At 47.6% G+C, this 14,988-nt stretch overlaps 1 protein-coding gene across 15 annotated transcripts in view; it reads left to right on the forward strand.

Moving 5' to 3' along the window:
• MACF1 (microtubule actin crosslinking factor 1) overlaps positions 1 to 14,988 on the forward strand; it is a 325,486-nt gene that overhangs the window by 219,886 nt on the left and 90,612 nt on the right. For all 15 annotated transcript variants that reach the window (XM_081962854.1, XM_081962865.1, XM_081962863.1 and 12 more), the window contains 6 exons: positions 3,694 to 3,756; positions 4,531 to 4,772; positions 5,641 to 5,770; positions 7,717 to 7,916; positions 11,133 to 11,628; positions 12,283 to 13,754. In XM_081962854.1, coding sequence (XP_081818980.1) covers positions 3,694 to 3,756; positions 4,531 to 4,772; positions 5,641 to 5,770; positions 7,717 to 7,916; positions 11,133 to 11,628; positions 12,283 to 13,754 — 2,603 coding nt within the window. The remainder of the gene's footprint in view (positions 1 to 3,693; positions 3,757 to 4,530; positions 4,773 to 5,640; positions 5,771 to 7,716; positions 7,917 to 11,132; positions 11,629 to 12,282; positions 13,755 to 14,988) is intronic.

Genomic DNA, 14,988 nt, shown 5'->3' on the forward strand with positions numbered 1-14,988 from the left:
CCGGAGAAGTCCCTCTCTGTGAGAGCGAATTGGTCGTAGGGATGTATGGGGCAGGATGTGATCCCGCAGGTAACTAGGTCCTGTGCCATGGAGCGCTTTGAAGATGGTGATCAACACCTTGAAACGCACCCAATAGACCACAGGGAACCAGTGCAGCTCGCGCAGGAGAGGTGTTATATGGGAGTATCTCGTACTCCCCATGATCACCCGCGCGGCCGCATTCTGGACCAGCTGTAGTCTTCGGGTGCATCTCAAGGGAAGCCCCATGTAGAGAGCATTGCAGTAGTCTAGGCGGGACGTCACCAGCGCGTGAGTGACTGTGCGAAGGGCATCCCGGTCCAATAGGGGGCGCATTTGGCGCACCAGGCGAACCTGGTGGAATGCCCCCCTCGCCACGGCTGCTACATGGTCATCCATGGACAGCCGGGCATCCAGGAGGACGCCCAAATTGCGCGCCCGTTCCATGGGGGCCAGTTGCTCACCCCCAATGGCCAGCGATGGAATCAGCTGGTTGAACCGGGGGGCCAGAAGCCACAGCCACTCCGTCTTGGAGGGGTTGAGCTTGAGTCTGTTGTCACCCATCCAGACCCGTACGGCTTCCAAACACCGGGACATCATTTCGACGGCCTCGTTGGGGTGGTTCGGGGTGGAGATGTACAGCTGCGTATCATCAGCGTACAGATGATATCCCACCCCCAAACCACGAATGATCTCACCCAGCGGCTTCATATATGTGTTGAACAGGAGAGGCGAGAGGACCGACCCCTGTGGCACCCCACAAGTAAGGGGGCTTAGGGTCGACCTCTGCTCCCCTGCCAACACACGTTGCGTCCGGCCGGAGAGGTAGGAGCCGAACCACCGCAAAACGGTGCCCCTTACCCCCAGCCCCTCCAGCCGGTGCAGTAGGATACCATGGTCGAAGGTATCAAAAGCCGCTGAGAGATCTAATAGGACCAGGATAGAGGAACAACCCCTATCCCTGGCCCTCCAGAGATCATCTACCAACGCGACCAAGGCCGTCTCTGTGCTGTGCCCAGGTCGGAAGCCGGACTGGCGCGGGTCTAGATAATCATTTTCCTCCAGGTGACGTGGGAACTGTTGGGCCACCACACTCTCTACAACCTTCGCTTAAAAGGGAAGGTTGGAGACAGGACGATAATTGGCTAGCTCCGTTGGGTCCAGGGAAGCCTTCTTGAGTAAGGGTCTCACAACCGCCTCTTTCAAGGCGGCTGGTAAGGACCCCTCGCCCAACGAAGCGTTCACTAGTCCCAAGAGCCAGTCTCGTGTAACCTCCCAGGATGCCAGTACAAGCCAGGAGGGACACGGGTCCAATGAACATGTGGTAGCTCGTAGTCGCCCGCGCAACCTGTCCAAATCTTCGATGGCAACCGAGTCAAACTCCTCCCAGAATGGTCTCTCAAGACTCGCCTCGGGCATCCCTCCTAGCCCACTGAGGGGGACCCATTCCCTCCGGATTTGAGCGATTTTATCCTGCAGATATTTCCCAAATTCCTCTGCCCTGCCCTGTAAAGGGGCTTCCCACGGCCTCTGCGACAGAAGGGAGCGGGTCACCCGAAACAGGGCGGCAGGGCGGTTATCTGCGGACGCAATAAGAGCGGCACAATGACGACATTTGGCCGCTCTTAATGCCACAAGGCATGTCCTTAAATAGGATCGTACCTGTGTTCGGTCAAGTTCGGAACGGGAGGATCTCCATCGGCTCTCTAGGTGTCTCTTGTGGCGTTTCATCACCCTTAGCTCCTCGGTAAACCAAGGGGCCAGGGTGGTTCGTTGCCGCAGGAGAGGCCGCAAAGGCGCCACCCGGTCTAAGGCCCCGGCGGCCGCACTATTCCATGCGGCTACCAGGTCCTCCATCAGGGGGCGGGTCAGGTCTACAGGAGGTGGCCCAAGCTCCGTCTGGAACCTATCCGGTTCCATCAGGCGCCTGGGGCGGAACCACCTAGGATAATCCGGTTCCGCCTCCCCGCGGCGGGGGGTAGCACCAGGGAAGTCAAGTCGGAGAAGTGAGTGGTCTGACCATGACAGGGGAGTAATAGCTAAGTCCCCTATTCCCAGATCACTCGTCCACTGGCCAGAGACAAAAACAAGATCCAGTGTGTGGCCTCCTTCGTGTGTGGGACCCTGAATTAATTGAGTCAGGTCCATGGCTGTCATGGAAGCCATGAACTCCCGAACCGCCTCGGATGCTTCTCCCATCGATGGCAGGTTGAAGTCCCACATAACTAAAAGTTTGGGGGTCTCAACCGCCATCGCTGCGATCAGCTCAAGGAGTTCAGGCAGGGCCGCTGATGCATAGCGAGGAGCCAGGTATACTATCAGCAGGCCCAACTGCCTCCCAGGGCCCCATCTCACGACAAGAGACTCACACCCGGATATCTGTGGCACAGTGAACTCTCTCGGCTCCAGGTCTTCCCGGATAATCGCCGCTACCCCACCGCCCCTACCCTGGGCCCGTGGCTGGTGGAATGCACGATAGCCTGGTGGGCACATTTCCACGAGGGGTAAACCTCCCTCGTGGCCCAACCAGGTCTCCGTTATTCCTGCGAGGTCCGGCTCCCCCTCCAAAATCAGATCATTAATGAGGGGGGGGGGGGTGATGATGACACAAAGGCAACAGTGTGCAAGGGCTCTATAGTGTCTGTGCCGTTGCCGGGGAACACAGATCAGGCCTCAAAACAACAGCAATGTTAGTGAAGCCATCATGCGCTGGGCATACTGAAAGGCGAGCCACAGCATCCTTCCAAATGCAGCATTCACTGTGACACCTTACTTGTTCCCTTTAGGAGCTCCCCAGAAGGGGCATTCTTTGGACAGGTCACATTGCAGTGAGAAAAATAAAATGCAAAAGGAAGAAATATCAATAGTGAGAGCAATATAATCATTTGCCTTTATTTTTGCAGGTAGTGCTCTAATGCTTAATCACATGCATACAGTGAAACATGTCAGAATAACCTTAGGCTGCTCACAGCACTGCAGGGACTTCCATGCCAGCCATCTCATCACGGAAAGCAGCAGGCATTTTGAATGGGGTGCTGGATTAATAGGCAGGCCCAAAAATGAACAGCCAAGCAAACAGGTCTCTCCGAGAATTTCATTTTACTAAGAGAAAAGCCTTAAGTGGCAGCACAAAAATCCCAACCACTATCTTTGTCTTCAAATGGGAGCCTTCTCCTGTATATATGTCATTCAAAGGGTTTAATTCTCTTTCTCCTGTGCATTTGGTGAAAGAAAGATGCAACCTCTTGAATCCAGGACCGTGAACCTGCTTATGTATTTGCACACTAATTGAATGTGAATTCACTCTCATGCCTGGACCTTTGTTAATGGCATTTTACGTTGATAGTTTAAAAAGGGCATGCCTTAGCAGTTGTTTTTTTCAGTGTGATTAAAAATAATTCATAAGTGGTTCTCCTACCCTAAAGGGTCTAATGACAATCTAGCTCAATGTTTCTCAACGTTGGCCATTTTAAATATGGCTAGCTGGGGAATTCTGAAGAGTTGAAGTCCATACATCTTAAAGTTGGCAAAGTTGAAGAACACTGATCCAGCTAGATTATAGCAGCATGAATGGGTGTTAGTTGTGCTCCAGCTGCGAAGGGCACAATCTGTGTGTCTTTTCCAAAATATTACACTACCATGCCATTATGTCTGCCTTCTTGTGATTTTGCTCAGGTCCTCTGCTCCCTGCTGGTGGTAATTCAACAGGCAGTGTAAATGGATATCACACCTGCAAAGGTGAGGCAATTCCGTTAATTGTGCATACTTCTGGAAATGTGTGTCTTTACGTTACTGCAGTGAAGCCTATCAATAACAATATTGTTTGCATTCTCATTGTTCAGACAAAGAGAGTAAGTTGCTTTTTTTATGAGTCAGGGTCCATGTGGATGGAGTAAAACTGGAAGGTTCTTTCCCACTCATTCCCACTCATTCCCATTCCTTGTCACTCATCTCAGGTTATTTCAAACTTTTTTTAACTAAGCGCAAATTATAGATGTATCCAGTATTTAAAGCTTTTTATGGCTCTCTAAGCAAAACTGGCAGGGAGGAAGCGCCTGCCGATTCTTAGGAAGAGAATAGTTTAAAAGCTGCACCACCCCTGTCCTAGAGGGTCAGATTCTGGAAATTCCGAAGTCTCTTCTTCCATCATCACTTTTCTTAAGAGTGCAGAAGGTCTTTCACCTGGAGCGTCCTTTGACGTTGTTCGTGCATGTTGTTTATTACACTGAACCAGAGGTGGGTTGCTCCCGGTTTGGCCCGGACTGGGCAAACCGGCAGAGGCGGAAGTGACAGGAGGCTCTGCGCATCCGCCCAAAGCGCTTCTGTGCATATGCCGAAGTGTTGCGTGTGTTGCATGAGCAAACCGGTAGTTTAAAAAAATGGAAACCCACCACTGCACTGAACATATGTAGACTCTTATATCTACATCTATTACATTGAGCCCTTATATCTATAACCTTAAACAAATTAAAGAATTCCTCTAATTCCAGTTGGGTTCTTTTTCTGCCTTAGATCTGACAGAGATCCAGTGTGATATGTCAGATGTGAACCAGCAGTACGAAGGGCTGGGTGCTGCTTTACGGGGGCATCTTGAGCAGCTCTCGGACATGCTGGACAAGATGAGGGAGGCCCAGGAGGAGGTGAACTCTGTGCTGACGTGGTTGGAGGAGAAGGAGCAGGCTTTGAAAGCCCTGGAAGCTTCCTCGTCACCTACAAAATCGGACACAATGAGAGCTCAGGCAGAGCATAACAAGGTCTTGTTTTCATGCATCAATACAATCCTGTTCCTTGCTTTTTTGAAACCATCTGTAATAATATTGTTAAGCAAAGCATGTGGCAAGTGTCTTCTCCTTTTGTAGCCAAGAGAATGATTCTCTGTTTGAGGCTGATCTGAAGCATCAAATTGAGCTTATTAACCCCCTTTTCATGCCTCCCACAAAAATATAATGTTGTTATTCAAATAGGTGAAATTCCATTTTAAATAAATTTTGTTGTTGTACTTGTGGGTGCTCTGTAATATATTCTGGCATTACAATTGCAAGTGCTGCTCTTCCTTCAAAAAGCAGCCTAAATCCTTTTCAAATGCTGACCATTCAGGAGTTCCGGTCAGTATTTAGGTTTAGGTCAATCATTCCCTCCCTCCAGATGCAGAGGCTTCAGGTCACAGGCTTTCAGTCCAGTGAGGGGACAGAGTCAAAATGTGTAGAACATGGATGCCTTCCAAGCCTCTGTGCACTAGCGCCCTTGTTGGGGTTTCATAGGCCTCCTGGACTTTGGGACACCCATTTTTTCAGCCCAGGTGAGGAGCAAAATGAATGCCTTGAGATTTGCATTTTACCCACTGAAACCTCCAATTTCTCATCTAAGTATGGCAGGTGATACTTCTGATTTGGAGAAAGCTTAAGGCTACCTTTTCATAAAGCCTAAAATTGGCTGAAAACATTGGTCCTGGCCTTTGGTGACCTTTGGTCATCACTGATCATAGCCATCACTCTTCTAGCAGCAGCCTCTGCAATCCTCAGAGGGAAGAAGAAATCAAGAGGATGGAAGCTTGTCTGGAAAACATTTCCTGCCTTTCAATCCCCTCCACAGTCTGATGCTTTCCTCCTCCTTTCTGAATAGGCATTTCTGGGTGATTTGGAGCAGAATGCCGTGAAGGTCCAGGCAGCCAAGGAATCGCTCTCTGGACTCTTGGAGAAATACCCGGACTCTCCAGAAGCAGGAAACTGGAAGAGGATGTTGGAAGATTTAAGTACGTAGCCTGGGAATCCCAGAGAAAGTCTGCAGGGACTAATTAAGAACTCAGAGCGTTTCTGCTGGCCACCCCGAGTTTCTTCTTGCTGCCTCTCATTGTGTAAACCGAGGGGAGAGTGACAGCCTCAGGAGCCGTGAAGAAATGACTGACTGTTGTGGAGGATGCATAGCATGTTATTGATATCTGTTTCTTTATATACTGTATTTTTCGGAGTATAAGACGCACCTTTTTTCCTCAAAAAAGAGGCTGAAAATTTGGGTGAGTCTTATACATCAAATACAGCATTTTTTGTTTCTCGAAGCCCCGCCCCCTTCACCAAAATGGCAGTGCAGAGCCTTTAGGAGGCTTTCAGGGAGCTCCTGGGGGCTGGGGAGGGCAGAAATGAGCAGAAAACCGGATGTTCTATGCCCCCAGACCCCAGCAGCACTCTATAAGCCTCCATAAGGCTATGCACGCAATTGTTTTGACAAAAACGGGCCGTTTTTTGCTTGTTTTGGGGGGCCACCCCACCAGGAGCACTCTGCAAACCCCCTAAAGGCTATTCAAGGCCTTTTTTCGGGAGAAAACAGGCCAGTTTTCATGAAAAACAGGCCGTTTTTGGGAGATTTGCAGAATGCAAAAACTTTTTTTCCCCCATTTGGAAAGCTCTTTAACTGATTGATGAGAATTACATTGATCAAGTGCTGTGCCAGCAGAAACACCTATTTATCTACTGTATTCCTCTCTCTCTCTCTATTTCTCTCTCTCTATCCCTCTACCTACACACATTCTCTCTCTCCCTACCTACCTACTGTATTTCTCTATCTATCTCTATTTCTCTATCTATCTATCCCTTTATCTACCTATCTACCTACCTAACTACTTAACTACCTAACTACTCTCTCTCTCTCTCCCTACCTATCTACTGTATTTCTCTCTCTCTATCTTTCTATTTCTCTCTCTATTTCTCTCTATCCCTCTACCTACCAACCTACCTACTCTCTCTCTCTCTCTCCCTACCTATCTACTGTATTTCTCTCTCTTTTGCTCTCTGTCTATCCCTCTATCTACCTACCTACTTTTTAAAAAAAATTGCCTCTTCAAAACCTTGGTGCGTCTTATACTCCGGTGCGTCCTATACTCTGAAAATGCGGTAGCTTCAAAACTTCAGTTTTGAACATGGCATAAGAGCTCCATAACAATTTTGGCAGCAGCATATTCACCTTCATTCGAGGTGTGCAGCATATAAGTTTATTATATAAATAAATAATAAATATCCCAACATTAAACCAAGCATAATAGTAATTACAATAGTAATAATAATGTGGTAGGTTTTTAAAATAAATCTTTCAAATTCCCCCAATCTTCTTGTCCCAGGAGATCTTGGGGATGAGCTGGCTGAAATAACCACAAGATTTGGTGCAGGAGAAAATCCCTTTGCAATGACATGAAGTCCCAGAAAGAAGCTCAGTGACAACCTGGGAAATAATTGCAGGGCCAATGTTCCACTTCTCAGGCACATTGCCTGCATGGTAGCACTTGTTGCTAGTGAGCATGTCCTTCCCCATCCAGACAATTAGAGGAGTCGAATCTTCTGGAAGGCAGCAAAGGACATGATGCTGCAGAGCAGGCTGGGTCTTGCAGAATGGATGTCTTCTCTGTACGCAAGCAGGAAAGAGTCCTCAATATGGAGAGGGAAGGGCTCTTGGGCAGCAAATGCTGGTGTGAGAAAGGGAAACAGTAAACATGGATGGGTATAGAGGTGTGCCCTTTTCATCTGAGAAATGTTGGTGTAAGATGAGTCTATGTAAGGGCAAAAGGCCTTGGTGTAAATATTGGTTTAGGCAGGATCCATCCTCATTTTCAATGGCTTGGCTCCTCTTTAGCCATTGGCTGTTGCAAGATACATTTTACTCTTGCGTTATGTTGCCGATATCCCCAACCAAGGTGGTTTCGATGTTCAGATTCCAGGTGGGCACATGCCAAGCAGATGACAGAGGAGCGCCAGCAGAAGCTAGAAAAATCAGCCAATGAACTGGCAAGTTTCCAGGAAGCAGAAGGCCAGCTGAGGCCTTGGCTGATGGAGAAGGAGCTGATGATGAGTGTGCTGGGACCACTCTCCATTGATCCTAATATGCTGAATGCCCAAAAACAGCAGGTTCAGGTGAGTGGAGCAAAAGTCTTGGTTTCTGCCTTTTTGTGCGTTTGGACTGAGTGCAGAGTGTGGATGGAGTTGGGAGCTGAGGAGGATGCCTGGCCAATCAAAGCACTTCCAATTTCACTGATCGAGGAAAGGCTCATTTACAGATGCTTGCTTTATTTAACATCTTGCTCATATTTAATTTGTCTCCATCCTTTTTGGGAAGAAATCATATTGCTAAAAAGTCCGTAGCCAGTCAACCAAGAGGGGGTGCGGAAAGTCTTCTTGATAATAATAATAATAATTTTATTTGATTAGCCGCAACCCTCTCCCGAAGGACTCGGGGCGGCGTACAATCAAAACGGATAAAAATACACATAAGACAAACATATATACAAAAGAACAGAGACATATACATATGTGCATGGAGGAGAGTTGACTTATAAGTGAAAGACAATTAAAAACACAATTTAAAATCCCCTTAAATAAAATTACTAAATTAAAAAACCCATCAGGAGCGTTACGAAGTTATGGTTGAGCCAGGCCAGCTATTTGGAAAAGGTGGGTCTTGAGCTTGACACGGAAGGAGCGGAGGTCAGTAGTGGTCCTAATATCCGGGGGGAGGTCATTCCACAGGGCTGGGCCCACCACAGAGAAGGCTCTGCTCCTAGGCGCCGCCCCATGGCACTGTCTGGTGGACGGCACCTGGAGAAGTCCCTCTCTGTGCGAGCGGATGGGTCGTAGGGATGTATGGGGCAGAATACGATCCCGCAGGTAACTAGGTCCTGAGCCATGGAGCGCTTTAAAGATCGTAATCAAGACCTTGAAACGCACTCGATAGACCACAGGAAGCCAGTGCAGCTCGCGCAGGAGAGGTGTCACATGGGAGCACTTAGTACTCCCCATAATCACCCGCGCGGCCACATTCTGGACCAACTGCAGTCTCCGAGTGCATTTCAAGGGAAGCCCCATGTAGAGAGCGTTACAGTAGTCCAGGCGAGACGTCACCAGCGCATGGGTGACTGTGCGTAAGGCGTCCCGGTCCAATAGGGGGCGCAATTGGCGCACCAGGCGAACCTGGTGGAACGCCCCCCTGGCCACGGCTGTCACATGTTCATCCATGGACAGCCTGGTATCCAGGAGGACGCCCAAATTGCGCGCCCGCTCCACGGGGGCGAGTTGAATGCCCCCAATGGCCAGAGATGGAATTATCTGGTTGAACCGGGGAGCCGGAACCCACAGCCACTCCGTCTTGGAAGGGTTGAGCCTGAGTCGGTTGTCATCTATCCAGACCCGTACGGCTTCCACACACCGGGACATCACTTCGACGGCCTCGTTGGGGTGGTTCGGGGTGGAGATGTACAGCTGAGTATCATCAGCGTACAGATGATATCCCACCCCGAAACCACGGATGATCTCACCCAGCGGCTTCATGTATGTGTTGAACAGGAGTGGCGAGAGGACCGACCCCTGTGGCACCCCACAAGTAAGGGGGCTTAGGGTCGACCTCTGCTCCCCTGCCAACACACGTTGCGTCCGGCCGGAGAGATAGGAGCCGAACCACCGCAAAACGGTGCCCCGGGCCCCCAACCCCTCCAGTCGGTGCAACAGGATACCATGGTCGATGGTATCAAAAGCCGCCGAGAGGTCTAATAGGACCAGGATAGAGGAACAACCCCTATCTCTGGCCCTCCAGAGATCATCTACCAACGCGACCAAGGCTGTCTCTGTGCTGTGCCCAGGGCGAAAGCCGGACTGGCGCGGGTCTAGATAATCATTCTCCTCCAGATGTCGTGGAAACTGAGAAGCCACCACACTCTCTACAACCTTCGCCAAAAAGGGAAGGTTGGAGACAGGACGATAATTGGCCAGCTCCGTAGGGTCCAGGGAAGGCTTCTTGAGCAAGGGTCTCACCACCGCCTCTTTCAAGGTGGCCGGGAGAGACCCCTCACCCAACGAAGCGTTCACTAGGCCCAGGAGCCAGTCGCGCGTAACCTCCCAGGAAGCCAGTACAAGCCAGGAGGGATACACTTCCTGCCACTTGTTTATATGTTCTGGAGTAGCAGCAGGACAAATGAGGCAGAGTACTGGAATGCCATCGTCCTCCCCAGCATTTTTGAAAATCTGAACTGTATTAAAAGCTCAACTCCTGCAGTTTCTGTGCAAAGCTTCCAGAAACTCTTATGTTCAGCTGCTTTAGAGTTGCCAAATGTGCTTTTAGCTCTGTCGTCGGCCAGTTTAAACTCCTACTTTTTATGACGAACTTGTTCGGCTCTTAATTGATTTGTTAGTTAGTGTTATATTTGTTTTACACCTCATTAAATATTCCTTCTGATTGAAGATGGAGATGCTTTAGTTAATTAAAGATATAAATATTGCCACTTGTTGCTTCAGTCCTGAAGGTTCTTGGAAGGAGATGTTCCTTGGACCTGTTACGTATTTGGCTCTCAACTATGGTCTTCCTCAACGGGTTGTTTCCCATTCCACCAAGTCCTGGTTCATGTGGCTGGAATTGCTTCTTTGGGCATGGTAGTTGGAAAATAGGAGGCTGCAATCCAACACATTGTGGAAGACATATTGAGTGATTCCTAGGGCATCCTCCTAACTGTCCGTACCCTAACAGCAGTACACAATCAAGGAACCAATATTCACACGGAATGTCAATAATGAGGATGAATAATGGGGAAAATGGGATTCATTTATGGAATCCTAGAAGTTAGAGAAATAGACCCAGTCGTCACTTATTACAGATTACACTAAAATGAAATCACTGTGAATTATGGGACTTCTTTTTCACAGATTCCCTAATGGTGGGACTGATGTGACATTAGAGAGATAAGGCAGAAGTCCCTGTTTCCTCCTCATGTGCAGTCTTTTGAACACCTCCCCTGCCCAGGCTCCAAGAATTTCCTTACCCACCTTTCAGAAAGCAAGAGCTCTTCCTAGAATGCTTTTCAGAATCCTTTGCAATGCGTGGGAGTTCATTTTCATGTTAATCCCTATAAAGATGAGCAGAATGCTTGAAAACCACCAATTTATTTTACAGAAAAGGCGTCTTAATTATTTTAGTGGAATTTGGGAAGACAGTGTGTTTGTGGCTGTCTTCGTGGGTTTCTGAGATCTTAAAATGGTGACTCCCACTATAGTGAGGCTAATAGCACCCATCCCTTCCTCCTCCCTTCATCTTTAACTTTTGTCATTGAATCCCCCTAGACTGTCACGTACATATTTGTGTTGCAGTTCATGCTGAAGGAATTTGAAGCTCGGAAGCACCAGTATGACCAGCTGAACGATGCAGCCCAGGGAATCCCCACCAGCCCGGGGGAGAAGTCTCCATCCCACAGCCATGTCCAGGAGGAGCTCCAGGCTATCAACAGAAAGTGGACCAGCCTCATGGAACGTCTCAACTCTCGTTCCAGTCAAATCGACCAGGCTGTGGTCAAGAGCACCCAGTTCCAAGAGCTGCTCCAGGGATTGTCTGAGAAAGTGAAAGCTGCTGGCCAGCGCCTGAGCACCCAGCCTGCCATCAGCACCCAACCAGAGGCTGTGAAGCAGCAGCTGGAGGAAACCAGTGAAATCCGATCTGAGCTGGAGCAGCTGGAAGAGGAGATCACAGAGGCTCAAGCCCTGTGCGAGCAGCTCTCGGGTCTCATTGGAGAGCAATACCTTAAAGATGAACTGAGGAAGCGCCTGGAAACTGTCGCCTTGCCTCTCAAAGGGCTGGAGGATTTAGCAGGTATAACGTTCACACATTTTGAATGTTACCATTTAATTGAGATGTAGACTCAAAGCGTAAGAAGTTGTAGGAAGGTGGTAGTGTGCAGTTGGGCCCAGGAGCTTCTAATGTACACATTTAGGTGGCATTAAAATCAGCAGGGCAATTAGCCCATGTCAAGCCATTGTGAATGTTCTCCTGGGAAGAAACCTGTAGGTCGTGTCAATGCTGTAAATCTAGTGCCCAAACACTCTGATGGTGATCCAGGAGACAATGCTGGTTCTTTTTTTCTTGTAGTCTCACAAAGAAAGAAAACGACACAAGTCAAAACCAAACCCCATTATGGTTCGATATGCTTTATAGAGAGGGAAAGAGAGAAAATTCTCACTTCTCCAGGATTGATCACCCACACAATGTGTAATGTTACACCTCCCCAAAGGTAGCCTAAAGGGCTGGTGCAGCGTGTCCTAGAATTCCCATAGCTGAATCCCATAGCTGACTACCAGGAAAAAATGGAGTGGCAGCCCAGCCCATCCTGTGTCAAATGCTTCTGTTTCCTAGAGTAGCTTGCTTCAAATGTGTACAATATTTTCCCCCTGGGACAAGTTTAAAGACTGGTGTTTGAGTTTGCCTTGTGAAGTATACTTTCAGCCATGCATCCCTTCCCATTTCTAGGTGACCGACTGAATCACTTGCAGGCGGCACTCGCCAACTCCCAGCAATTCCAGCAGATGTTTGATGAGCTCCACACTTGGCTGGAGGAGAGGCTGAAGCAGCAGGCACAGAGTGGGCCAATCTCAGCCAAGCTGGAGAGGCTGCAGTTTCAGATTCAGGAGCAGGAAGAGTCCCAAAAGAGCCTGAACCAACATAGTGGCTCCTATGAAATGATCGTGGCAGAGGAGGAATCTTTGCTCCTCTCTGCTCAACCTGGGGAAGAGAAGGCAACCTTGCAAAGCCAACTGGTTAGCTTGAAAGCAAACTGGGAGGAGCTGAGCAAACAAATTGGCAGCCGGCACTCCAAACTTAAGGACTGCTTACAGAAGGCCCAGAAATACCAGCGCCATGTGGAAGACCTTTTCCCTTGGGTGGAGGATTGTAGGTCAAAGATGTTAGAGTTAGAAGTCACTCTGGATCTCGTGCAACTGGAAGCCGCTCTTCTAAGATCAAAGGCCATGTTGAGTGATGTAGCAAAAAGGCGCTCCCTTCTAGAGTTGCTGAATAGTGCTGCTGACATCCTTATTGATGCATCAGAAATGGATGAAGATGATATTAGAGATGAGAAAGCAGAGATCAACCAGAAGATGGATGCTATAACAGAGGAGCTCCAAACCAAGACCGAGTCCCTTGAAGAGATGTCTCAAAGGCTCAAGGAGTTCCAAGAAAGTTTTAGGAACATTGAAAAGAAACTAGAAGGGACAAAGCATCAGCTGGAGATCTATGAAGCTCTTGGCCCTCAGGCCTGCAGCAATAAAAATTTGGAAAAACTGAGAGCTCAACAGGAGGCTCTTCAGACCCTGGAAGCCCAAGTGGATTACCTCAGGAATTTCACTCAGGGTCTCGTGGAAGATACTCCAGATGGATCAGACTCTTCCCATCTCTTACACCAAGCTGAAATTGTCCAGCAAGATTTCAGGGGGGTGAAGCAAAAAGTCAATGAATGTTGTAAAATCATGGAAAGCAAGCTTGAAGGAATAGGACTATTTAATAATCATGTTCGGGAAATGTTTTCTCAACTGACTGACCTAGATGATGAGTTGGATAGCATGGGCCCTGTTGGAAGGGACATGGACAGCCTCCAGTCCCAAGCAGATGATGCCCATGAATTTCTGGGCAAACTTCAACGTTTAAGATTAGATATCCAAGCTTCTGAAGAGAAATGTAGACAGATGCTGGATGATGAAGGGAGTCCTGATCTCGTAGGGCTGAAACGTGAACTGGAGACCTTAAATAAGCAACGCATCAAATTGACTGAAAGGGGGAAAAGCCGCCTGGAGCAGGTGGACACCACGCTGGCTCGCGTCAAAGACTTTTACAACAAGCTGAAGGAGCTGAACTACATGACCACTGCGGCAGAAGAGGGTGAAGCACTGCAGTGGGTAGTTGGGACTGAGGTGGATGTAATCAACCAGCAGCTGGCAGATTTCAAGGTAAGAGCCTTTCCATCCTAAAGGTCTCTCTTCTTCATACTGTATCCAGTCCCGGTTGTGTCTGTGACTTTTCTTCCTGGAGATTACCAGGATACGTCAGTGACTGGGTGGTGAAATATGGCAGAAGAAAATTGGCTTGTGGCTTGTCATTGAGGTGAATTTGCCTTTCATATCCGTATTTACTTGGGTAGTTTTAGGAACATTGTCCCCTCAGGGTGCATTTCTTTAGAATAGTTGTGTTTGCCTACTTCTAAATATTAAGTTTGATGTTTGACACATTCCTTGTAATGAAAGGAAAATAGTTTAGATGTTTTCGTGAAAGAATAGTTACACCAATGCATGTTTTGAAGGGAGGCAAAGCAGCATCATTTGCAGATGCTGTAATTTGTAATCCTGCTGAGTGGAGGATTGGGCTGGATGGCATCAATCATTCCTTCCGACTCTTGGACTCTGTGATTTGAGTCAGATTCTGGTCCAGATTTTGGAGGCCTTTCTAGCTGCCTATAAGGAGCCTTGGGACACAGGGATGCTAGGGGTTTCCTCGGGTTTTTCTAAGCGTTTGGACCTTTGTGTAGGCAAACCTTTCAGCCTATTTCTTTTTTTTTTAATTCAAGGTTTCTTATTTTTTAATACAAATTATACATATTGTAGGAACAAAGCATTGTCTGGGCCTTTTCTTTTGCATCCTCTCATTTACATAGTCCATTTTACATCATAGTTTTGTTTTCACTTTCAGCCAAATTATTCTCTTCTCTTATTATTTTTTATCTTTATAGTTATTTTTTCTTAATTAACAATATCTTTTTCAATTACCCCTTCAAAATTACACCAAATTTTCATTTCTTATTTTCTCCATTGGTATATTTTGCTATAAACAACATGTATCCTCTAATTCAATTTAAGCATACAGAGTGTTTCAATTTTTTCTACAATTAACAATATATTATAGTTTCTTTATTCTTAATTAGTTACATAACAATACCAATCTTACTATATTCTCTTTGGTGACTTTCCCTTTCTTCCTCTTTTAACCATTTTCTCTTGGGCTCTCAAAATTCCACTTTTAATTCTTTTTCTTCTTCTCCCCTAACTTCTTCTTTTTCTTTTTCCTATTTGTGTGGTCATTGTATCTTTTCTTCAGAATATTTACTTTTATTATTCCAATAACTTTCTCCAGGGTTTTCCCTGTTCTCCTGCTTTCCTTACTATTTTGTGATTTTTTTTGGGGGGGGGG

The sequence above is a fragment of the Natrix helvetica genome, assembly GCF_964273705.1.
Source record: "Natrix helvetica genome assembly, chromosome: 9".
Taxonomy (NCBI): Eukaryota; Metazoa; Chordata; class Lepidosauria; order Squamata; family Natricidae; genus Natrix; species Natrix helvetica.